This window comes from Juglans regia, chromosome 7, assembly GCF_001411555.2.
Source record: "Juglans regia cultivar Chandler chromosome 7, Walnut 2.0, whole genome shotgun sequence".
Taxonomy (NCBI): Eukaryota; Viridiplantae; Streptophyta; class Magnoliopsida; order Fagales; family Juglandaceae; genus Juglans; species Juglans regia.
The window spans coordinates 6,515,014-6,540,972 of NC_049907.1; the positions used below are offsets into that span (position 1 = coordinate 6,515,014).

The window sequence follows — 25,959 nt, forward strand, 5'->3', positions numbered from 1 at the left end:
TCTTTCAAAACTTTTAAGAATAACGTCCCCTTTTTTACAGAAATAAATCTTATTTTATTTTATTATTATAAATTTTTTAAATTTTTATATAAAATATAAAATAAATAATTCAATATTTTTAAATTATAAAATAAAAATAATATTATAATAATATTTTATTTAATTTTTAATTTTTATATAAAATTATTGCATCGCATCTCATCTCACTATTCAAACGATACCTAAGATACAAAAATTACTTATATTTTAAGATCAATTTCTATTTCATTTTTAAATATATCTTTCAAAAATATTCAATAGTATATGTTTGAAAGATATTGAATATTTGAAAGATTTTATCTGAAGAAAAATGTTTTTTACTTTTTCCGGAAATTGGGCATGTTTGGTTTATTCTATATTTCAACTTTTTTTTTTAACAAAAAAGACTCAATTTCAAACCAAATGTATTTCAATTTTAAAATTAATCAGATCAATTTTTTTTTTTTTTTAGATTCAAGTGAAAAGTAAAAAATATAAAAATTAAAACAATTTTAAAAATAACCAAAACCAAAAAATTATTTAAAACTCAAGTAAGTTTTCAACTTTTCCCATCAACTCTCACAGATCTAAACACAAAGCGAGTTTCTAAAGATTCTCAATTTTACATTTTCTTATCTATACTCACAAAACCAAATAACAAACACATATAATATATTTTTAACCAAACATATCCTAAAAATTCTTAAAGCTTTTTCACAAGTTTTTTAGGTTTCTTTCCAAGATACACGACACATAAGGCTTTCCAAATACTTCTTTTTTTATCTTAGAAAAATTACATCTTACATCACAAATTGTCATTGTGTTTTCAATTTGTACTATAGATTTTTTTATAGAATTATTCTTTTTGATATCCTAAGCAATATATAAACTCATTTAAGATTAAGTCATATAGTTTTAATGGTGAAGAATTATTTTGTCTATAAGAAATTTTACAAAAGTGATTTTACAAGTTGCAATCATTTTTATCTTATAGTTAACTTTTTTGTGGAATCAAGATTCATGAAATTAGTGTGTAACTTATTTATTGTAAAATGTTTGCGTAAATGTAATGAAGAATGCTATCTAGTTGCCTACGTTACATATTATTGTGTTAAATTTTTTTATTTATGTTAAATTAATTGAGTTCTTCTATTCTATATTACATATCTAATAAAAAAAGGATAAAAAGATAAAAATAAATATATTATATAAGAAATATGAATAAAATTATTCAAAGACAATAGTTTCCATAAAAATAATCTTGATAATTTAAATTAAAAATATGATTATTAAATAAATGTAAAACGTGATTTGTTCTAATTTTTTTTTATTTTTACTGCAGGTAAAATAAAAAATAAAAAATAAAAGAGAGGACAGAAATCCAACGCATCCTGGTTGGAAAAGGGGGTGTCGGGAGTTGGTGGTAAATCATGATTGCTTTCTTTGTCCGACACAATTTTTTATAAAAAGACCGATTCACGCTCCCCCATCTCTACCCATCAATCAATCAATAAACAAAGGTTTAATTTTTCGAGTGAAATCACCATTTTTAACCCTTTCAAAACTCAAGAAAGACTGGTCAAACCTCCCCCCCGAATATTCCCCGTCTCTGATGCATTTCCCGAAGATCACTCGGTTCTATCACATATGGAAGGACCTGGACTTCAATGATTATATTTGATCCTGGTTTGACCGTAACCGGAGAACAAGAAGCTCAGCTTGAGCGAGCGGGATAGATTGATAGATAGAGAGAGAGCAACTGAAGAAAGAAGAGAGAGCGGGGATTGAGATCTTACTTGGCTTTCCTTTTTTGTTGGTGTTGTTTCTGTCCTTTCAATCCTTTTTCCCTTCTCCTTTTCCCATTTTCATTTCGGTTTTTTAGGGAGGAGAGGAGAGGCGAGAGCTTATTCGATATCTCTCTCTCCCTCTCCCTCTCCCTCTCCCCCTCCCCCTCCCCAGTAGTTCATATAATATTTTGGGATTTTGGGTTTCTTTGGGTTGAGGTCGGCTTGGGGATTAGGAGAAAATTAGGGTTCTTAACCATGAATGTGATGCGCCGCCTAAAAAGTTTTGCTTCGGGTCGCACTTCTATTTCATCAGATCCTGTAAGTTTTTTTCTTTCTGGCATTTCGGAAATATTTTTATGTTTTCTGCTTTATGTTGGTTTTATCTGTGTTTGTTTATTGGGAAAATGGAGGAAAGCTTAAAAAAATAAATGTTTTATTCTAGGAATATTTCAATCGTGTGAAAAATCTCTCTGTTTTTTTTTTTGTTGAGGTGGTATAACTTTGTGATGCTCGGCTGTAGACCTTTGGACGACAGTATTCTAAAATTTTTATCATTCATCTCACTTTTCCCCCTCTTTTACTTGATATTATTGTGCTCAGTTTTGTGATATTGTGCTATTTGAGCTATGGCGGGATCATTAATGCCTTTGTGTCGGTTCCGTTTACCTTTTTTGGAGGAGATAGTGAGGCAGTTTCTTACATGCATTTTGACTTTATTATAAGGTCTTGCAACGGACAAGGAAAAAAAAAGATAGTGAATTTGATGGTATATATATTTGTTTATTGTGTTCTAGCTTGTACTTTTGTAGTTTCCGTTTTCCCCAAAATTTCTTTGCAATTCATTTGGGGTGTCGCTTGTATTTGCACGAGGTTCTCTGTACTTCGCTGTTAATGATAATTTATGTGAGATTTGGATGATGTGTTATAGAGGGTGTTGTTGCTTGAGGGTGGAATTTAGTTTTATGATTGTAATTGTAACTCAGCAAATAATAATGTAATAGTCCCAGTAATTGATAGTAACCTATATTTTAGCAGCTGCCTTCTGACAAGAACATCATTATTAGGTTGGTCATGGGTCAAATCACCTTAGGCAGCACTTTGTTTATTTTAAAATTTTTGTTTTGGGCGGAAGGGGTTTTGTATATTTGAGAAGGTTAGCGATGAAGTTATACCAGTGAATGTGCTTATAGCTGTAGGAGGGACGTGGATTTGCATTTTAGGAAAAAAAAAAGGTCATGGAAAATTCAATTTATGAACTAGTATGACTGATCTTCATGATTGAGGAAAGTACCCAATGAAGTGAACCCTAAATGGATGGGGCATTTGGCTCATGATTTGTATTATGAAACATACCAGTTCAGCTGCTCATAACTATTGGTCTATACTTGAAATAAAAGCATTTGAATGATTAGAATTGTACAATGTTTTAGTCAATCCTCGAGGGGTTTTCTGTGGGGCAAGTAGTTCTGATAAAGTGGCAAATGCAGCACAAAGGGTAGTTTAATTGCTACTTCATGTGAAACATATATGACTCACTAATTGGCTAACTACGCTTGTCTGCTTATGTTGTATTAATGGCTCTGTTTAGTCTATGTTGCTTCCTGTATTTATTTAATGTCTTTATTGTGAAAGAATCAAGCTATGTACAGTGTGGTTCATTGGATTTCAGATTAGGGGTTATGTGGGCTGTTTTTATCATTAGTTTGGGTACATCATTAACTTCTCATGTCTAATTTTTAATAGCTGATGTAAATTGTTTACCTTAGGGTGGCGATTCTGGCACAAAGAGAGCAAAGTTTGATCGAGAGACTGAGCGCTTGGATAATGAGGAGGCAAATAGAGTAGTGAGACATGCCACGGGTCTGGAGCAGCATATGGCTTCTACATCTCTGGAAACTGCTGAAAGCATATCTGATGTATCTGATATATCTTCAATGGCTGGAATAGAGAAATCTGGTTATGATCAGCTTCCTAAAGAAATGCATGAAATGAGAATTAGAGATGAGAAATCCAACACTCATGATGAAAAGGTACATTTAAAAAAAGTTAATCTGATTCTTCCTTCTTCATAAGCAATTTTCTACTTTCGTATGATCTATATCATGCTAGTATTTGCAAGTGTGAGAAATTACATATATTATATACCTCTCAATCCCTTGAAATGTTCTTATATGGAATTGAATGCTATTAAATCCCATTGATCCTGCACAATTTATGCAAATTTTGTTGTAAAAACCATAATGAGAACTGTTATACACTGCTAGTAAAAGTTTTTGCATCATACAGGATATGGAAGCTGCTGTTGTGAATGGTAATGGAACAGAAACTGGTCAGATCATTGCAACTACAGTGGCTGGTCAAAATGGACAACCAAAACAGGTGACTTGATTGCTCCTGCTCATTGCTACATTATTTGTGGCTTCCTTCTACTGTTTATCCTCATCAATCTATATCGATATGGGAATCTTATGGTGTATTTTATGTTTCACATAATTTTCTTGCCCTCATGATTTAGGCAAAGTACCATTTTTTACAAGGGAAGCCCCGGGGGAGGGGGGGGGGGGATCTGGGGGTTGATTATCTTGCCTCGTTTCGACTTACGTTTATGCAAAGATGTTTACTTAGCACTAAAGTTCCAAGCAAATTTCAATATTGATGATTTATCATCACTCTCAATTCTTGGCATATTCTGGTTAAATTCTCTCCATGATGTTGGGCTTTAGAACGTTAGCCTCGTACTTGATCTATACTTATACATTTACATGTATAAGTTTCAGCCATGTACAAAGCTGTAAATAGTTTTTTCTTACCTGGTTTCAGACAATCTCATACATGGCAGAGCGTGTGGTTGGGACTGGTTCATTTGGCGTTGTCTTTCAGGTATTTGTACTTCATCTGTTTGCATTCATACTGATGTTTTAGTTGCTTTTGTCCCTGTTTGCATTTTCATTCATAAAATATGCTGATGTAAACTGTTACATTCTCACATAATTTTATATCTATTGTAGGCTAAGTGCCTGGAAACAGGAGAAGCAGTTGCAATAAAGAAGGTGCTACAGGATAAGAGATTTAAGAATAGAGAACTTCAGATCATGCGCACCCTTGACCATCCTAATGTCGTTCAACTAAAACACTGTTTCTTTTCAACCACGGAAAAAGACGAGTTGTACCTTAACCTTGTCCTGGAGTTTATCTCTGAAACTGTCTACCGAGTTTCAAAGCACCATATCCGCATGAACCAAAGTATGCCCATTATATATGTACAGCTTTATGCATACCAGGTGAACAATGAAACTTTGCATTTATCTGTGCGCTGAGATTCCTTTGATGTATATAGCAGCTAATCAATGTGGTACTTTTGGCGTATTTACCATATAAAATTTGTTTTTTTGTCTGTCTTTGTAGATTTGCCGTGCGCTAAATTACCTGCACAATGTTGTTGGAGTGTGTCACCGTGACATTAAGCCACAGAATCTACTGGTATGAGGTTTTTGCTCTTGTTCCATTAGTTTAGTATCAGCATGGGGCAATTTACCCCTCTTAGATCTGTACCTATTTCAGTGTAAATATGAGCCAATCAAATGATTTAGGAAACTGTAGTGAGATTATATTGTTGCTTTTCTTTGGAGTCATTGATTGGAGAATGTCTGCTGTCAAAACTACAACACTAAATGTGTTTTTTGGTAAAGATGTGGCTTGATTTGAAAATGTATTATACATGAGAAGGTATTTTAAATGTACTTGTCAGTTCTTCACTTCGACGGTTTTCACTGAGGATTTTATCACACACTTTTTCTGTAGAATATCTCTTGGTAATAGTGCTGGAAGTACTGCACTGCTTGTTCTAGGATTAGAGTAAATTCTCTTTTGATGTTATACGATAGTCAGGATAAATATTACGTGTTTGGTTCTAAGTTGTCATTTTGTTTGAACTCTTGTAACTATATAATGGCAAGGCATACTAATGTTCAAGGGCGTGCTGCTTGCTGCAGGTGAATCCCCGCACTCATCAGTTAAAGATATGTGATTTTGGCAGCGCAAAGATGCTGGTATGCTTTTTCCCTCTATCTTCTTTCATATCTTAAAGTATTTCAGGAATAAAAAGTAAATGGAAAATTACGATTTCTTTTTTTTCACTTTTAGGTGCCAGGTGAACCCAACATATCATATATTTGCTCTCGATATTATAGGGCTCCAGAACTTATATTTGGGGCCACAGAATACACAACTGCAATTGACATGTGGTCAGTTGGTTGTGTCCTTGCTGAGCTTCTTCTAGGACAGGTGGGTGTATAAGTGCAGAGTTTTTATTTCCTGAACCTGGATGACAAAGTTAAATCATCAAAACATGAGTATATTTTTGCTAATGTAGATTTATGCTTTGCTTCCCTCATGCTTGCAGTACATGCACTGATGAAGTAGGTTCTTTCCACATCTTATAATAGAGTTTATATCTTTCTATTCAACTCCAGAAGTGGTTAGCACAATTATAATGCTAGATCTTTTAAGTGAGCGAAGAGTGCAGATTGGATGTACCTGTATCGTGTTTTCCTATAACTCAATGTTTTAACCTCTATTTGGTTGTGTACCTTTCCTTTTATGCCTTTTATTTTCCATTTATCTTTGAGGTTGGCCATATAGGATTTATATAAAATTTCCTCGAGAAGTATGGTTTTTTATTTTTTTATCTTCCTGCTTTTGGCTGCCCTCTGTTTAGCATCCGTTTAATGGAGAAAGCACTGAATCAATTTTTTTTTTTTTTTTTTTTATGAATTTCTTAGATATTTTGGTTCTTTTAAATAAGCTACATGTCCAATTCTAATGTTTATCTGGTTTTCAACTTTTCAGCCACTGTTTCCTGGTGAAAGTGGTGTTGATCAGCTGGTTGAGATCATTAAGGTTAACCATCTACAAGCTTATTATTTCTATTCGTTTACTACCACATTGCTGTTTTGCATCCTCTCAAATGTTTTTCTTCATTGTTGGCTGTATTACATTAGATTCTGGGGACACCAACCAGAGAAGAGATCAAGTGCATGAATCCGAATTATAATGAGTTTAAGTTCCCTCAGATCAAAGCTCACCCGTGGCACAAGGTTTGCTAGAAATATTATCAGCATTTCTTCCTCGTTGCTAGAAATGTTACTTTTCTTGATGGTGGAAATCTCATCACCCTACAATTTCCAGATTTTTCACAAGCGAATGCCCCCTGAAGCAGTGGATCTTGTGTCAAGGTTGCTCCAGTATTCACCAAGTCTACGTTGCACTGCTGTAAGAAAATTAAAGCTTTATTTCTTCAAATGATTCTTCTTTTGCATCTTCTTAATGATGATACCGTAAATACTCTTTGGAGTATAATTTTGTCTTCCGAGAATAATGTGGGTGATTGTTGTTTTGAGTGAAACTTGATTTAGCCACTTGTCTCATTGTCTTAGGTTAACTAATTGTTGAGAGTATGTGAGTTATTGTTTGGGCCTATTATAACTAACTTAAATTCTGCATTTTAGTTGGAGGCTTGTGGGCACCCCTTCTTTGATGACCTGAGGGACCCAAATGCATGCTTGCCTAATGGGAGAGCACTACCTCCTCTGTTCAATTTCACAGCTCAAGGTTAGTTGATCTTTGGTTTTGTTTCCCCCCCGTTGTTTATTGCATCACGGTTCCTCTTAATTCTAATGGCAACTCCTCCAATCCCCTCCCGGTGGCAGAATTGACCGGAGCATCTGCCGAACTACGTCATCGTCTCATACCTGAGCATGCTAGGCAGTAGGTTTCATTAGAAGCTGCAGTCACATTTGTAGGCTCCACAAATGGGTTTTTTGGTTGCACAGTTGCCTGACGAGCCATGCTACCCTGCATGAAGGATACGCTGCCTTTTTGTATCTTGATAAATTATTCATGACAGAACCAAGGGGTGGGAAAGGGCTGTCAGGGCCGTTCATCAATGGCATGATGGATCTGCGGGTGAAATTTAATCCAGTGGATGGAATAGAACTGCTTGGGAGCTTGAGTGAGGTTGAGATTGCATTTTGTCGATGTGAAGTTGTATACATTGATTTACATATATGTTATCTTGTTATATATGGTTTATGAGCATTTGATATGAGACTAAGGTGAATGGAATATGTTAGGTGAATTAGGATGTGTTTTTGAGTGTATACTGTTCCTACAATCTTTTGATGTTACAGAGAAATCCAATTATTTTTGAAAAAAATGGCCAGTTTTTTCACTCTTTTATCTATGCTGTTGAATCTGTCTTGTTGCCAACCATTCAAGGAACGTTGACATAAATGTACATCTAAATGTTTGTGAGTTGAGCTCTCAATTTAGTATTAATATGACCTTGTAACGACCGGGCCTAATATTTCTACAGGTTAGAACATTAATAATTTTTTTGGGCAACAAAAATTCATTTAATATTTATGGACTAAATGGACCCACCTCCATGAAAACTAAGGTCCACGCTAGGGTTACGATTTTACTGTTCTCTTCACATTAAAATTTCTTAAACCTGACTGACTACCTAAGAGCATCATCGTTGGTTTGGTCAAATTTATTTTTAAAATTTAGTCAATATCACTTCTTTATATTTATCTATTTCATTTAAATTCAATACTAACACTTCACTTTCTATATAATAATAAAATATTATTAATTTAATAATTTTTTTATTTAATTTATTTGTATCACATTTATTATTCTACCAATTTAATATTAGTAATAGTTATATTCTAATTAAATTAATATTAAAAAATTATTATTTCCAAATAACTTTGTAACATTTTACTACCAATTTGACTAACATTTTTCCTTTCTTATACACGGATTTTTTAAACTTATTTTAATTTTTAAATTATATACAAATAACGTGGTAACATTTTAAATTAATGTGTGATTGGAGTGAGAAATTGTCGTACATGCGTGTGTGGTTATAGTGAGAATTTAATATTTTAATATTTGGTAAATTAATTTTAGTTCTCTCTCTTTAGCCAACCACCGTAATAAAAATTTAAATTATTTTATATTTATCCAATTTAATGTAGAATGTTTTTGACATAAATTATATAAATTTTGGCCATTCGTATTTGATCAAACTAACGAGAATGCTATTATATATATTTAGCTCCATGCACTGTACGTGCATCTTATTTTGTAAGCCCTAATTTTAGTTCTCTGTTTACCGCACGCCACAGCCTCCAAGCTACCTCGCCCACGGCAGCCACAATCATGCACCTCCAAGCCACGTGAACCAAGCCACCTTTGTACGTCCAAACAGACCTTGTCCTAGTTTTGGAAACCACACAGCCGTTGCACCATCGTGGGATAGCCCCTGCAACTTCCATCGCCTCTCTCTCTCTCCCTCTCTCTCTCTCTTGTGCACTGAAGACCCAATCATGGCAGCCCTGCAAATACCCAAGCCCGACAGTCACAAAGTCTTCCCCATGCATGTAAACACCTAGCCGCTTCTAGGGATTTATAGTTACAACAACCCTCTCCTTGGCAGCAAACTGCCGGCAACTCCACACTGCTCCAAACTGCAGCACAAGCAACCACCTTACAGCAACCCCAAGCCTAGTGGAGGACTACCATCTCAGGAACAAGCAAACATCCAACCCTTATTTTTAGGCCATTGAAAACAGAGCAGGACCCTTTCCTCCAAGCACAACAATACAGCAACCCTGTAAGCCTCCATCGTTATCTGTCTTTCAATAATCTCTCTCTCCCTCTCTCCGTCAACCCTCTCTCTATCTCTCGGTTTCTCACCTTTTTTTCTCTCTCAGACAGCATAGGCCTAAGAGTGTACGGGCGGGTATTGTAAATTGTTATGGGTTATGAAATGTTAAATGGGCCAGTAGCTTGCACTTATGTTTTTGTGGGTTTAATGGAGAATATTGATTATAAGAATTCGGGCCCAAGAAAGGTTAGATTATTTTAGGGTTTGAGGATTTTAAGTTTAGGAAAATATAGATTATTTTAGTATTTTAGGTTTTATTACAAGGTATGTGATTAATTAGAAATTGACATAAGTTATGTGTCTATTTATTTTATAGGTAATCAGCTTCACTTCAGAATTATTTGATTAGGGCTATGAAGTAACTGAACATAAAAAACTAAGATTAGCACACATTAGCTAGTTAAATATATTATTATTAAAGCAAGTTATTTTGGAAGTTAATATTTATGTACCACGCATGTCATGGTATCTACAAATACGTCATTTATCCTAATTTATTTAATTTTGCATATTGTAATTATGTACGTATTATATATGTCATGCATCTCACGTTATATAAGATACGGAAGTTTTTATAAAATCAAGTGTAAGATAAAGATTAGATTAATAATATGGTCATTCAGGTGTATGGTACTAATGCAGTCAGGGTGAATGTGTAAGCTACAGACTCAAGCGTGGTCCACCATAATACATTACTATTAGATTAGATCAACAGTTTCCCTTGTGGTCATAGGATGTGGGGATTGTTGCACAATCTTGTACACAGGATTAAGTGTATTGGCTAAGTATAATAATCAGAATTAGATAAGTCAAATAATTCAAATCATTCATCCATGTCATAAGCATATATAATTCAAGACAAGTCATGTTTATTATGTCTACGTTATGATGAGATTTTTATTGATTTTTCGACTCATTTTAATTTTATTTCAAAATTGTTAACTACTTCATGCGAGCACTTTTATGAGAATGGAGCTGTAGGACATGACTTGGCTCAAGGAAATAAAGCAGAGGTCTAGATCATGCTAAAAAAACTTAGGTTATGATTTAAAGGAATTGACTGGAGTTGGCACAAGTTTAGAGGATGTATGTGCCATACAAAGACCAAAATATAATGAAATGAATGCTAATCACCATGATCGTTGGTTTGCGCAATCATGCATGTGCTGTTGATGAACAAGAAGTACTAGGAGATTTGTCATAACGGGTTCCATCTAGAGGCAGACAAATTGTAGATGTTCATTCAGACTTTTTCGATCTTTTTTTTTTTTTTTTTTAATTATTTTATTTTATTTAATACTGTATTAATTGTGATGAGGTGTTTGTTGTGAATTGCATCCCTCACTTGGTCGGGAGGAGCCATGGGCATTTATTACATAGGAGTGAGGATCCACTTTTTGCAAGGGGCTTATAGCGGGAAGTTCTGATTATTTATTATTTATGTGAGGGAAATGTACACGTGTACAGATCAAAATACAAGTAGCAGCGACAAGCCTTTGTGATTCCCAGGTGACGTACGTTTTAGCCCCTTTACGGGGTTTTTGGCATCTTCTTCCTTGAATATCACGGACTGCGGAGTTCTCTGACTATCCCTCCCGTTCACGCTCACCCACTCGCCCAACCTCCGAAACTCGTACACTCGCTAACCAGCTCAGCTAATTTTTAGCTGGAAAAAACCTGTTTTAGTACCAATTTTTCGTAATTTTCTTTAAAACCATTATATATAACTATTAAACACTTCTGTGTTTCAGAAATTACGAAAATCTCATTCATCATGCATAGAAATTACGAAAACCATTATAGCAATTGTTTTATTACAATTGCTACAATAAAACTTAACATCTGACATCAAATCTCAATTTAAGTAAAATGATGGGTTTGCAATTAGATGAGAATCAATCAGCCATGTCCATGTGTTGCATCACAACCTATTAGGAGACAAAGAAATACATGCACAAAACTTTCATTAAATTTAGAGTAATTTATGTGAACATGACAAATAACATTCTGGTGTGTAGTATAAGAGATGATAAGTAGAATTTTCATATGAAAAAATCATAAGAATTAAATCACATGATTTCTTAGAGAATAATGCTAGATACAGTTATAGGATGTGTAAGTCTAGCATATACTTTTTGAAAAAAGTAAGTCCCACCATTAAAAAATAATTTTTTTTCATATAGATCTCAGATTTAATTACTTTTTTTCAAAAAGTCTATACAAAACACGTTTTAAAACTGTAAATATCATATCTTTTTTTTAAGTTTACAGTATTATTTTAGCCAAAAAAAAAAAATATGTTAAATGGTAAATAAGTGCTGGTAATGCGAATGTATAGATGGATGAAAGTTGGCCATAGTTCGAATATACTTCGAATACAACTCTTCTTTATTTTATTTTATTTATTTATTTTCTAAGCATTTCCATTATTTATTAAATATGAGTTGGCATATAGAATTATTAGAATACACGACACGTGAAATGTTTCCTTATCTCTATTTGACATATAAAATTATTAGAATTAGAATGACTTGAAATTGCTTTACTAATTATTTTAGAAGCCAACAACTCCATCAGTTATTTTATCTCGTTTTAATTTAATTTCTTATCCCTAATTTTGTAGTCCTTTTTCTTTCCATGATTAAATAGCATCTCTCAATAATATTAATATTTTTTTGATAAGAAACTTTATTTCTATGAATAGACCTAAAGTCTACAATGCATGGAAATCTTGCAAATATTATTAATTGAGGCCTTCTATCCAGTTACCTACATCACACACTACTACACGTGATTTTTTAATTCTTTTTTAATTTTTTTATTCCTGGTAATCATATAGAGTTGTTCTACAAATCATACATATACAATACACTTGCTAAGGAAAAAAAAAAAAAAAAAAGGTATATGGTGTAGAGATGATGAATATAATTTTTCTTATTAATTCTATTTTAGATTTTATTATTGGTCTTGTTGATTAAGTATACTTTAGATAATTTCATACTCAATTACTTAGACAAAAGTTTTCTTAAATATAACATATTTCTAATAAAATATATGTAATATGATTTAAAATAAAAAATAATTAACATCCGTCAAATAGTAAAAAAGACAATTATATACATTGAACAATTTCATGATTATATCATAAAAAAGGCAATAATATTAATGCAAGAGATGAAGCTTTATATTTTAAGATAAAAGAAATCTTTTTATTTCGGTCTAAACAATATTTATATGGTAAAATTTAATTTAGAATAAATTTAATCGTATCAAATCAAGTGAATTTTTAATTGTATCAATTTTACTAATAGTCACTTTGTTAATCATTCAGTAAAAAAAATTAAAAAAAATAAAAAGAGTAGTAAACGGCTGGTAAGAAATAATAAGCCTATCATCATTATCTTTTTTAAAATTTTTTAAATATTTAAAAAAAAATACTAATATATTAGTAATCACTTTTTTTTTTAAGCAAGCAATTATATTTCATTAGATAAGATGATACAAGAGGAGGGGGTGAGGTTCCCCAATAAACACCACAAAACAATAACAACAATGCAAAGTGGTTGATAAAAAGAAGAAAAAGTAGATTTTTAAGACCAATTTCTTGATCTTCACCCATGCCTTGAAATGACGCCGTCTTAAAAGATGGAAATAAGGTGTTCGCAACAAATTGAGAACAATGAAATCACCATTGGAAGTGGTGGAATCTCTGCTGAAAGCGGTGGAGTGACATGTGGATTGTTACTTGTTATCTTGAGATGATATTTGGGAAGATCCCCAATCACTTCTTTGAGATCACGATTTATGGAAAGTGGTAATATAGTAAAAAATTCAAAATCTAGTGGACTGATTTGTTGGTCTTTTGCATTCCTGCGCTCATGTGATGGCGTGTAGCGGCCACGCTCCTATTATGGAGATTGGTATGACGCTTCTAGTTGTCGGATGCGTCATTGAGTTGCGGTGCATGAGGAACACGCGTGAGGGGCCACACACCGAGTTTTTTGGCGCTACTCTGCTCCATCCTATTAGATCGACGACTATAGGATGGGCTGGTGGGACGCGTGTAGTCGAATGACGGTTGGAGAGTAATAAATTTGACCAAAACCGAACAAGTGGGGGAATGAGAAAAACACACTACCTCCAAAATGTATGTACAGTGCAGAAATGCAAAGGAGAAGGAGTCGTTTAATAATCACCTGCTTAATTAAAAGAAAAAAAATATAAAAAATAATTAAATGCATGAGCATGAGCGGTCGAAATTAAGAGAAACAAATGAGGGGCGGCATACCGTTATTCTTATCCTAATGCAAAACTCGTTAAAGTACGGAGCGAGTAGCAATTTACTCAAGACTCGCGGGTACGGTTCACACTTTACGCCATCCAAAAAACGCCGAGACTGGGCCGCTCCATTCGATGCTTGTTCCTTTGATTTTCTTCGTCAATACAATGGATAATCATAATTTGAATCCAAAACAAAATTTCAGAGCAGAGCTCCAAATTCAATTCAAATCTGCAGCCAACTAAAACCTTGAAAACAGACCCAATTTCCAAATTCAATCCGAAACTTAATTCCTACAAAATTTTCTTATTTAATCCCAGTTTATCCTCAATCCGTTCAAATCTGCCCCTGAAATTGCATCGATACATATAAAAACAAACCAAGCCGTAATTCACCTCCTTTCCCTCAAAGAGTCGTTTTTCAAAATGCATGGCTCCAATCCACCGCCGCCTTCGGAGGCTGCCCTCGACACCTCGCCGCTCCTCGGCAACTCCATAGACGAAAACCTCCTCCGGAGCCGCCGGTTCATCCGGCGCACGCCGCCGCCGCCTCTTCGCGGTGCCGCTCGGCTTCTCCGGCGCGCTAGCGGGAGGCGCATGATGCTCCGAGAACCGTCCGTCCGGGTCCGCGAGAACGCAGCCGAGCAGCTCGAGGAGCGGCAGAGTGGCTGGGCGCACTCGAAGCCGGTGATAGTATTGGATCTTCTGTGGAACTTGGCGTTTGTGGGGGTTGGATTGACGGTCTTGGGGCTGAGCGTGAAGGAGGCGCCGATCGTCCCGTTGAGGCTCTGGATTATTGGGTACTTGGTGCAATGCTTGATACATATGGCGTGTGTAGTCCTGGAGTATAGAAAGCGACGCGAGGAACGTACGTTGGGAGCGGAGGGAAGTGCGGGTTGGGAAAGTGGTGGGGATGCGTATTTGAATTCCGATTCCGGGTCTGGGAGTGATGGAGAGGATTATGGAATAGACCAGCGTCAGGTTGAGGAAGAAACCAGGTTAGCCTTGAGACTTGCTAACGTTGTTCTCCTTGTTCTGATTTGAATGCTAACATTAATCTCCGTACATGTACGGCTCCAAGCCTTCCTCACCCCACCCACCCGCCCGTAATTGTAAGATTTGGGGGCATGGTCAGTTTTTCGATGAGTACAACTCAGAACCATAATTGGCGAATTATTGCTATTTTTCTCTTCAGATTCTATTTGACTTGGTGCATAATTTACCTTGCGACTCAGTGAGGATTCCGAGTGCAATTCGCCTCAGGAAGTATATATATATAGTTCTACAATTTGGTTATTTTTCTCAAATAACTAGTGCTGTTTGAAGCGGTAGAAACTTTGGTTATTTTGCACTATGATGGAGTATACTGGTAATGGTTGTGTCTTTGAAACAAGTAGGTTTGGATGCTCGGTTAATGAAATACTTCTTGATAGAGTTTGGTTCCATATGCACGGTTAGAGTTCGATAGCAACTTTTTTAGACTGAAAAGAAGGGAAATAATACTGTACCAATGCTGTGATCCTCCACGGTATGATTGTCATATATAAAAAGGCTAGGACAGGGTACCGTTATTTAAGCTTATACTAAAAAGGGTTGAATAAAGTGAACAAAACCCTATCCTATCTTCATGGTGGCTTTGAGCCTGCTTGAATCATTTAGCAATTCTAAGGAGCGGGACAATGGGGGCGAGATGAGTAGAGTTGATTCTTTTCATCCATATGATCTATATAGCCATTATTCACCTCATTATCCTTTGCATTCTCATCATTTAGCTATAGAAATGCTCTGATTATATCTCATAGAAATGTATGGTGATAAGATTGAAAACTGTGGCAGTGCTGTGAAGAATCTTGAGTTTGCAAATACAATGTTTTCGTTTATCTGGTGGATCATTGGATTCTACTGGGTAACTGCTGGTGGTCAAACTTTAACACGAGATTCACCTCAACTTTACTGGTGCGTTTAAACAAATTTCTTTTGATTCAGCTTCTTCTTTGAAGTGATTTTCTGCTTGTCTCTTTTTAATTTTATCGCTTATGGACTGGCCTATTTTGCAGGCTTTGTATTGCATTTCTAGCTTTCGATGTTGTTTTCGTCCTGATCTGCGTTGCTGTTGCATGTCTTGTTGGTATTGCTGTTTGCTGCTGTCTACCATGCATCATCTCAATCTTATATGTTGTGACAGATCAGGTATATAATCATGAATGTTTTTATTATATTCACAAACTATGCTGTAAGCCATTTTGTGTTATTTTTCAATTGAATTTGCAATCTTCAGTTGGAGGTGAAAAATTTTGCTTATGTGATGGGTAGCTATTCTGGCAGACGTGGGCTAGAGTCCCCATGGTCAACGAGAAATAGTTTATATTTACACTTATAGTTTCTTGTTTCAGTTACAGACTTGCTCAACTTCCTTTTCATACTTAATAGTTTATTGTTTTTTTCCCTTTTTTGGGGTGGGAGAATAATATTGGATACTTTTTCGTTTAAAAATTAAGCAATTATCTTCACACTTGTGAAATCACATCCCTTCCCACTGTCACTCTATTGTATGGTTCACATCATATTCGTTTTAGAAGTGACATTTTTTTATACTTCTTTAGTTAAACTAACACTTGTCTTGAATATTCAATTGTGTCAATGTTATCCATGCTGTCAACTAGAGCACATAATCTGTTGATGTGGCTCATGGGAATTGTCCATAGGGGGTGCTACCCGCTTCTAGCGGGAGGGCAGCCAAGGCCCCCAGAATAGTGTTATGAACCCCCTAGGTAGAACTCACCCTTGAAAACTAGCTTACAAGGGAAGGGTGCCTAGGAGCTTATAAACCATCAACTAATCCCATACTTAGTCAATGTGGGATCGTAACAACCACCACGCTCCGCAACCGACGTCCACGGCGGTCCCGGCGCTCACACGGGCTGGCTGTGCGCTAGGTCTTTTCCTAGCTCCGGGCGAACACTGCCATGCCGGCATCACCCCCCGTGCCGCACGATTGCAACCGTCGCAACATGGCCTTAGATGTGGGGTAGCTCTGATACCATTTGTTATGAACCCCCTAGGTAGAACTCACCCTTGAAAACTAGCTTACAAGGGAAGGGTGCCTAGGAGCTTATAAACCATCAACTAATCCCATACTTAGTCAATGTGGGATCGTAACAAATAGCTAAATGATTAGGCAGTTTTGACCCAAACCCATTTATGATGTAGCCATGTCATTTAGCTCTGATTATATCATTTACCCATTTATGAGATATATCATTTAGCTCTTATTCTATCTCATTTAATCAGATATATCATTTAGCTATAAAAATGGGTTTGAGTCAAAGTGGGTTTGGGTTTGATATAAATGGGCCAGATGCGGGGCCTGCCCAGATCCCCTAATAGTCCATGTCATTGATGGCGGTTGTTAGTGGATTTATGTTGCGTTGGAACTGATTGTGCAAATTAATCTAAAAAAGATATTTAAATTTAGGGTTTGCTTGGCATGGAACAGATGAAGGAGAAAAGTTGATTGGGAAACAGAGGAGAAAATATGGCTGAGGTGCCACTTCAGATAAGATGTATGCTCTTCACTGTGAGCCGTGAAACTTTTTGGCTTCTGTTAGCCATGTCAGCAATTCCGATGCTCCAGTGATAGAAGGGGTAACAGTGGCATTAGAATTGGTTTAATTGAATGTCCTTAGACGAAATTAGTGGATTAGTGGTTTAACCTCATGTTTTTTTTCCTCTCTTCCCTGCATAAAGAGTCTCTAGAAATCACTTTAACTAATTGGAAGTTCAAGTGATTTATGACTTTATGTTAAGTAAAAGTATTTTGGTCAAGTATCACCAAACCTAAATATAGAATCTGGTATGTTGCAAGTGAACTTTATTTTCTCTTTTCTTTTAATTTTTTTTTTTTTTAGAATTTTGGGGTCAATCCCTTTATATTTAATTGTAAGATTCACTCTTCTTGCGGCATTCCAATGTAGTGGAAGATTTAAGCAAAGAAATAAAAATGAAGTATAATACGGAATTAAAGTCTAGATGATGGATGGGACTCAATTAGGGGACATTTTTGTTTGATTTTAGACTTTTGCAATGTGATATTTTTATGTTGTTTTTTTATTGGCAACCAGTATTCGGGGATAAAGTCCCAACTAATCCGGGGGTGCACAGGCCCTTGGCAATGAGTTTTTCGCAAGTGTACTGGAAAATTTCTCCCAATCTGATGACTCTTAGAAATTGTTTGCACCCAAGGGTTTTAACCGTAGGCCTGGAGGGATCATACCAACAAGACTAAGGCTCTACCACTTGAGCCAACCCCTAGGGGTTAATGATATTTTATACGTGAGCTCACTTCATCTTTTGTATGTATAAAGGAAGGAGCAACAGAGGAAGAGATCGATCAATTGCCAAAGTTCAGATTTCAGAAGATAGGTGATGTTGAGAAAGTTAATGGTGAAACTCAGGAGTCTTTTAGAGGAATGATTACTGAATGTGATACTGATACGCCAATTGAACGTGTTCTGTCCCAAGAGGATGCTGTAAGTTTATAATTTGTGGTTAAGTATATTTATATTTTTTAACATTTCTTGAAAATGGCTTAGCAGCTTTCACCAAGGGCAGAATGAGTCTGAATTGTTGATGTCAAAACCATAATCAACTTTTTCTAAATTGGAAAAGAAAGTTACTCAGTACAATTAGGTGTTTTTAAATTGTCTGATCACACACGAGAAATTTTTTTCTTGAATTTTCACTTTTTCTTGTTAATTTTTGTTGTAAATCATAGGAATGTTGCATTTGCCTTTCTGCCTATGACCATGGAGCTGAACTGCGTGAGCTTCCTTGTAATCACCATTTCCACTGCAGCTGCATAGACAAGTGGTTACACATCAATGCCACATGCCCTCTGTGCAAATTCAACATATTGAAGTATGTCAACCAAAGTGGCATTGAAGAAGCATAGAGAAAAAAAAAAAAAAGGTCATGTTCATGAACCAAGTGCTTATCAAAGCATTTTCTCTAGGATCTCATGCACGCTTGGCATGCTATCAGCAACCATGAATTCAGATTGCTCCGGGTGACTTTATGATTTGGCTCTGTTAGCTAATGTAGATTCAGAGTATTTATTGTTTTGTAATCCTCATCTATAATGTATATGGGTTTATGCTATGTTTCCACCATAATTGTAAAAATACCAGTTCTTTTGATTTTACGTATTAATTTTTTGGAAGATTTCTTGCTGTTAATTGTCATGGCTATTTCCTGTGCTGAATCCACTGAAACTTGAATCGTGGTAAACTGCCTGTAAAATTTGAGTGTTCGTGTATGATGAGGATTGCCCAGTGTCAAATGGTATGATATTTCTTAGGAAGAACAAAAACAGAGGAGATTTTGGGTGCTTCTTTTTTGGAAATATTGGAGAATAAAAAAAAACAAGAAAAAGAAAAAAAAAAAGGGGCTGCATCTGTTGAAACTTCAATATTTCAAAGAAAAACAATGAGATTTTGGGGGCTTTTTTTAAAGAATAATAATAAAAAAAGAAAAAAAGAAAGAGCTCAGATGTGCTACTTTTCGTCTTGTAATCAGACGTCGGTGATGGACCCAACCATCACATGTAAGCACGTATTTCATCATCGCTCATATGCACCAGCCGGGAATCGAACCCGGGTCTGTACCGTGGCAGGGTACTATTCTACCACTAGACCACTGGTGCTTGTTGTTTCTCTTACCGTTCTTTATATATATATTCACTAAAAAATTGCTCGTGTGAGTCTCTCTTAATTTTTTTTTTTGGATACACGAGGGGTGACGCTGCCTCCATACCTGAAGGTCCTTCGGGATCGGTATAGGAGATGCTTTTTCGACAGTGTGTTTTCAAATTTGCTTTCGGTACTTTTGAAGGAATATCGTTCATTCAAGAGGATTAAACTCATTAATAACAACTCTTTAGTCAGAAAAATGCATGGTGCGGTGGCGACGTTGATTCTCCCTCCCATACGGAAAGTGATAGAGATTCTACAGAGGACGGGATTCATTTTTATTAGTTGGAATTTTCAGTTATCTTGGTAGGAATTTTATATCTTTATTTTCATTTCTACAAATCATTTTTTTTTTTTTTTTTCCACAGGATATTGTGAATTTGTGATGTCTTTCTACAGGATTGTGGGTCTCTTTATTGGCTCCTATTTATGTTGCCCAATTTCATGGAATGTAGGTAGTAATTATGATCGATTCGATAAAAAAGAAGGAATAATGTCTATTTTTCATTGGAGATTTCTTGAAAAAAATCATCGCATCTTACTCTAATTCCTTATGAAAGACATCCAATCCATTAGAATAGAAGTTAAAGAGGGTATTTATGCTCGTCGTGTCCTTTATATGGAAATCAGAGGCCATGGAGTTATTCCCCTGACTCATACTAATGAGAATTTGACTCCACAAGAAATTAAGCAAAAAATTGCTGAATTGGCTTATTTCTATGTGTACCAATTGAAGTATTTTGAAAAATGAACTAAAAAGAGTGAATGTTTTTTTTTTTTCCAAAAAACTTTATATTTTGATAGAAAGAGAATTATTTTCTTTCAAAATTCGAATAATATTTATAGGCACCTTTGTGCATTTATTTATCGAAATGAGACACTTTTTTTCGAATTTGAGCAAATGAAATATTTGGAAACAATATCTTTATTCGCATTTGAAGTGCGAATTTGGAGTGGACTCTTTCTTATTCCATTTTTGTATTATTTCTTAATTCAAGTACTAACCACTAAATCATACAGAAAAAAATAGGGAATAGATTCATGGGCTCGATGACTTGTAATAGAACTTATCCTTGATATGAATATTAGTTAGTATCATATGGAGTCGACGAATGAGGTTAGTTCATTAAAAATTCAAAGATGAAAAAATGGCAAAAAAGAAAACATTCATTCCCCTTCTATATCTTGCATCTATAGTATTTTTGCCCTGGTGGATCTATCTCTCATTTACTAAAAGTCTTGAATTTTGGGTTACTAATTGGTAGGATATTATGGAATCCGAAATTTTCTTGAATATCATTCAAGAAAAGAGTATTCTAAAAATAATTCATAGAATTAGAGGAACTCTTCCTCTTGGACGAAATGATAAAGGAATACCCGGAAACACATCTAGAAAAAGCTTCATATTGGAATCTACAAAGAAATGATCCAATTGATCACGATACACAATGGGGATTGTATTTATACGATTTTGAATTTCTCAACAAATATAATATGTTTCGTTATTTTAAGCGGTTATTCTATTTTAGGTAATGAAAAACTTGTTATTCTTAACTTAAGCGACAGAATAAAAGCTCCCGAAAGAATACCTATGGTTAAAAAGATAAAACCTATACAATAATACAATAACTCGAATGATCCAATTGTTGTATCAATTGAGACCTATAATAATTCTTAGAAGAAATTAAGGAAGCGTTCCATAAAACATTATTTATTTCATTCATGTATTGGATCTTATCAAAACAAAACAAAACAACTCATTATTTTCATGATTTTCCCAGAAGTTTGGAGAAAGTTGAAATCAATAGGATTTTCCTAATACGTTGGGGAGGTGTGCAAAGGGGAGATCTGCTTTGTTGAGAAACTTGTGGATGATGTCAAAGAGAGTGGCAATACCATATGTAAAAAGGAAGAAACTCATAGAATGGCAAAGGCAAATAGAGCTTTTGCACATTTTTCGTTAATCCATGAACATGATCTATATAGACACATAGACCCATGGATCCATATATCTCGATTGGAAAAGAATCAATAGAAAAAAAAAAAAAAGTGATTGATATATTTATCGAAACAAACAAAAGACGAAACAAAAATCATGTATCACTACTCTTTCGACCAAATAAAAAAGTGATATTTATAAAAGAGTTGTCCGCACACTTCGAACCAGTATAAATCATTACTCTTCTTTTTAATCTCTAAAAATTAAAGGAAGAAAAAAAAAAAAAAAAAAAAAAGACAAGGTAGCATAAATTGCTGGGATTAGTACTACTCTTTTAAAGGTTGATGATTTTTATTGGGGCGTAATTGAAATCACCCCTTAACAGCCAATAATCAAATCCGGAAACAATTCTAACAAGAAATGAACACATTTTCAACAACCCAAGATCACTTTCTCCATATCAAGAAAGAACCTGCTAGACCTTGATGATCTGTTGGTTGAGATAAAGCCAGAACAAAGAATTTTATGAAGACCATTCACATGTTCTGTCTTTGATACTCCATAACAGTCATCTTTGGGAAAATGCCCCTATAAAACAAATTAAATCCTGAGGTTTAAAAAATTAAATAGAGGAAGACATGATAACTTAGCTGTTGGCCTTTAGGGAGAGAGATCTGCACATATTATTCTTTAGAGATTCAACAAATAAAATATTAAGTGCGGTTTGGATAATGAGTTGAGATAAAATGATTTGAGATTAAAGTTGAAAAAAATATTGTTAGAATATTATTATTGTTTTGAGATTTGAAAATTTTGAATTTTTTATTATATTATGTGTGAAAATTTGAAAAAAATTATAATGATGAGATAAGATGAAAGACTATTGTATCCAAACGATTCTATTCTCACATCTCTTTGCAAAAAATCCTTGCTGTTTTCTCATTTATATTCCTTTTATTCTTATGAAAACTCTTTATGCCTAACACATTTCTCTTTTAAATATACCCGACTTGTCAGTTACTAGAATGCTTTATATAAAGCGTTGCAGGGCATCTAGTCGATCTGTGAAACCATTGTCTTCTCCATATATCATGTGCTGCATCTCAAAATTTATGATCATGCGATAATGAAGTATATATATTTCCAAAGATCCCCATATCTGCTGCTAAATCTACTTTGCTTGTTTTTATACCAGTTGACTACCAGCAGAGCATTGCTCTGCTTCAACTATGAGTGTGTTAAAGCAAAGAGAGACTTATCACATATAGATTGCTGATGAAAAAGAAAAATGATCGTTAATTCCAAATAGCATATGCTATATTGTTGATTGTAATTTAATCAAGAACACAAATTATGATTAATAATCTTGAATTCCCTCGGAGAAAAAATAATAATATGGTAATTTTTTTAGCCTTGATAGTACTGTTTCATGATAGGAACACCAACAGGAACGCCAGGGACAACCCCTCCATAACACGATGTCTTCCCGAAAGGTACTCCAATGGTGGTGGCACTCGAGCACGATGAGGCTGCATATTCTGGGACTTTTGCCTTTACAGAGACATTGATAATCCCATTCCTCTCCCCATTACTGTCTCTCAATCTGTAACTCAAAAAATGCAGATAACTCTGCGGCACAAAACCTCCGACGAAATCTGACACCGGAATCGTTGCCATCCCCAATGTTTTGTCCCCGACGGAGGTTTTACATTGTACCTCTACTGTTATAAACCGCGCATGCACTGGAATGTCCACGTTGTGCTTTTCATTCCAGTAAGGATAGCTCCCGCCGTCCTTGTCCGTCTCTGTTCTGCAGAGGGGCTGCGAATCCGTTCGGATTACGGCGAAAACATTCTTCTTGACGGGTTTCCGTTTGTTTCGTATATCTTCACCAGAAATCACAGTGATCTCAAGGGTGCGGGATGCCGTGCTAAACATGTCGATCGAAGAAAGAAATATATATGTAAATAGGTAGCAGGCGAATTGCGTACGTGCGTTTTGCGTATCTGTGAATTAGTGATATTGAACGTACGATTTACTGGGTTTCTGAATTCCAAATGTTTGGGAGTAATATCGATAAGAGGGGGGACGAGATGCTTTTATAGGCGTTTAAATGGAGGAAACGGGGAACTAAGTCGAGAGAAGGAAGACAGAAGCATGTCAGTGGTTTCTGTGTTTGTTCGAAGTTTTGAACTAACGCGGAAGGTGGGAATTGCCGTCTGTTTGCGAATTAGACGCAGAAGGCAGTCTTTTTATTTATTTACTTTTAAACGTGTGTGGGTCTTGGAATTCAATTCTGGCGTGTGGAAGTGATACAATTGATTTTTCAATTCCCAATTAGCGATATAGTTTTGCCAATTTTCTATTAGAAAACTAACACCACGCCATACGTAGTCTTTGACTGCTTGCCTCATGATTTCAAATCCATATTATAGGATACTATTCCTTACCATTTATTTACTATTTTTTTTTTTAAAAAAAAAAAAAGAAATTTGCTTAATAATTAATAAAATTATATATATATTTTTTATTTTTTTCTTTAAGATATTAAAAAAAAACTTCAAAAAAATAATAAAAAAATAAAAATTTTAAATACACAATAAAATAATAAAAAATTGATATAAAAGTAATAAATTTATCATTATCTCTTCAATATTCGCATCAACTTATCGAAAGATTAAACTACTGGACATAGTAGTGACACATGTCAATCACGCCGTTAGTTTTCTGACAACAAATTAATGAATAGAAAATGTTACATACCCCTTGGGGGCTCCAGTTAGGAGTTACTGTTGGCTGTAGCATTTTTTATTTATTTATTTTTATATTGATATTTTTGATAATTTTAAATATTTTAAAAAATAAAATAAAAATTATAATATTTTTAAAAAAAATTTTCTTAATCACAAAATAGAATAAAAAATAATATTTATTTTATTTCGTGATTAAGGAAGTATTTTTTAATGATATTTTAAATTTATTTTATTTTTTAAAAGTTAAAAAAAATCTATATAAAAAATAAATTAAAAAAATACACATAAAAAAGTACATGCTAAGTCTAACGGGGGCTATAGCATGTCCATTTTAAATATTTAAAAAAAAAATCATAATATTATTAAAAAAATATTTTCTTAATCATGAAGTAAAATAAAAAATTATAACAAAAATATTTTTATAATTTTTATTTTACTTCGTGATTAAGAAAATATTTTTTAATATATATTTTTTTACTTTCTCATTAAGAAAGTATTTTCTTAATAATATTTTAAATTTATTTTATTTTTTAAAAATATTAAAAAATCTATATAAAAAATTATTTAAACAAAACACATGTAAAATAATACTACATCCCCCAGCGGGAGCTCCCAGTTCTCCTTAAGGCGAAAGATTGAGTATTATAAAGATTTTTCTTCCACAAAATCTTTCGCCTTATATACATATTTTTATTTTTATAATACTCAATTCCCAATTCTCTTAAAATAGTTAGGTTTGGATATAGAAAATCTTTCGTCTTATTTTATTTTATTATTATAATTTTTAAAATTTTTCTATAAAATATTGCTCACTTTCGTATCTTATACTTATAATTTTTTTTTTATATGAGATAAAAATATTTTTTATAGAATATATAATAATAAATAATGACCGATAAAAAAAATTTTCTTCCATACATATTAGGAATTGAGTAGCTTTTACTCTTTTATTATATACACGTAACCAACCAAACCTTCACCTAATTTCCATCAAACTTCCACCTAATTCCATATGATTTTTTTTTTTTTTGAAGAGAAATTCCATATGATTTGGTTCCATCTTCTAGTTCACGTTTTTTACATTTCTTCGTGAGATAACCCTTTATGTATAATATGATAATGTGTCGACTAAGCTTATCAGGATGACATATTGAAACAGTATGAGCTCCCAAAAGCAACAGCGCCGTTCTGGTGCAATTCCTGTTTTTCCAATTTGGTGGGCGCCCGTGTATTTGTTTGATTTTGACGAAAATGACAGAATTGAAATAGTAGACGTGTCTAAATATCGCATGTTTATTTTTAAAAAAAATGAGTAAATATGATATTTTTATAAATAAATTAATTTTTTAATAATAAATTTTATTTTTTTAAAAAAATAAATACACAATACTTATACAATCTATAACATTACTTAATAATTACATTAAATATATAAATGTAGATTTTAATGTTGTACGAAAAGTTTATACAATGAACAACAAAAATTTTATTTTATTTTAAATTTTTTGTTATAATCTCTCAAAATTCTACTATGCTATTCATTATCTTTTAATTATTATCCTCTTATAATTTTATATGGCGGGAGGAGGATTATTAAAAATTAATGAAATACTATTTTTCATTAGAGCATTTGTTGACTAATCAACAAAACAGATCATATATATATATACATGTGAGCTCTGGCGAAGTCTTTGTCTGAGTA

At 34.0% G+C, this 25,959-nt stretch overlaps 3 protein-coding genes and 2 non-coding genes across 5 annotated transcripts; 2 read left to right on the forward strand and 3 right to left on the reverse strand.

Annotated features, from left to right (window-relative positions):
- Window positions 1-1,528: 1,528 nt before the first annotated feature.
- On the forward strand, window positions 1,529-8,034 carry LOC108985888 (shaggy-related protein kinase epsilon-like). Its single transcript, XM_018958349.2, has 13 exons — window positions 1,529-2,123; window positions 3,572-3,835; window positions 4,092-4,184; window positions 4,626-4,685; window positions 4,814-5,086; window positions 5,211-5,285; window positions 5,798-5,854; window positions 5,949-6,089; window positions 6,654-6,704; window positions 6,806-6,901; window positions 6,993-7,076; window positions 7,313-7,415; window positions 7,514-8,034. The coding sequence occupies exons 1-13, from the start codon at window positions 2,061-2,063 to the stop codon at window positions 7,573-7,575; spliced, it is 1,422 nt and encodes a 473-aa protein (XP_018813894.1). The 5' UTR covers window positions 1,529-2,060; the 3' UTR covers window positions 7,576-8,034.
- Window positions 8,035-13,889: 5,855 nt separating this feature from the next.
- LOC108985889 (E3 ubiquitin-protein ligase At4g11680-like) lies at window positions 13,890-19,038 on the forward strand. The gene is made up of 5 exons (XM_018958350.2): window positions 13,890-14,816; window positions 15,655-15,774; window positions 15,876-16,008; window positions 18,183-18,347; window positions 18,593-19,038. Exons 1-5 carry the CDS (start codon window positions 14,245-14,247, stop codon window positions 18,767-18,769), a joined length of 1,167 nt encoding a protein of 388 aa, XP_018813895.1. The 5' UTR covers window positions 13,890-14,244; the 3' UTR covers window positions 18,770-19,038.
- A 319-nt stretch (window positions 19,039-19,357) lies between these two features.
- On the reverse strand, window positions 19,358-19,445 carry LOC118349115. The gene has a single exon (XR_004802106.1). It is a non-coding gene; the product is annotated as a small nucleolar RNA snoR114 (small nucleolar RNA).
- A 3-nt stretch (window positions 19,446-19,448) lies between these two features.
- TRNAG-GCC lies at window positions 19,449-19,519 on the reverse strand. Its single transcript has one exon. It is a non-coding gene; the product is annotated as a tRNA-Gly (tRNA).
- Window positions 19,520-22,593: 3,074 nt separating this feature from the next.
- Window positions 22,594-23,612, reverse strand: LOC108985879 (BON1-associated protein 2-like). The gene has a single exon (XM_018958339.2). The coding sequence runs from the start codon at window positions 23,440-23,442 to the stop codon at window positions 22,912-22,914; it is 531 nt and encodes a 176-aa protein (XP_018813884.1). The 5' UTR covers window positions 23,443-23,612; the 3' UTR covers window positions 22,594-22,911.
- Window positions 23,613-25,959: the final 2,347 nt, after the last annotated feature.

What these genes read in the sequence shown, in the direction of transcription:
- LOC108985888 (XM_018958349.2), top strand. Translation starts at nt 2,061, where the DNA reads ATGAATGTGATGCGCCGCCTAAAAAGTTTTGCTTCGGGTCGCACTTCT. An exon ending in TACAGCTTTATGCATACCAG is followed by an intron (nt 5,087 to 5,210) that starts GTGAACAATGAA and finishes CTGTCTTTGTAG; the next exon opens with ATTTGCCGTGCGCTAAATTA. An exon ending in AGCTGGTTGAGATCATTAAG is followed by an intron (nt 6,705 to 6,805) that starts GTTAACCATCTA and finishes GTATTACATTAG; the next exon opens with ATTCTGGGGACACCAACCAG.
- LOC108985879 (XM_018958339.2), bottom strand. Translation starts at nt 23,442, where the DNA reads ATGTTTAGCACGGCATCCCGCACCCTTGAGATCACTGTGATTTCTGGT.
- LOC108985889 (XM_018958350.2), top strand. Translation starts at nt 14,245, where the DNA reads ATGCATGGCTCCAATCCACCGCCGCCTTCGGAGGCTGCCCTCGACACC. An exon ending in CAGGTTGAGGAAGAAACCAG is followed by an intron (nt 14,817 to 15,654) that starts GTTAGCCTTGAG and finishes AAACTGTGGCAG; the next exon opens with TGCTGTGAAGAATCTTGAGT. An exon ending in TATATGTTGTGACAGATCAG is followed by an intron (nt 16,009 to 18,182) that starts GTATATAATCAT and finishes GTATGTATAAAG; the next exon opens with GAAGGAGCAACAGAGGAAGA.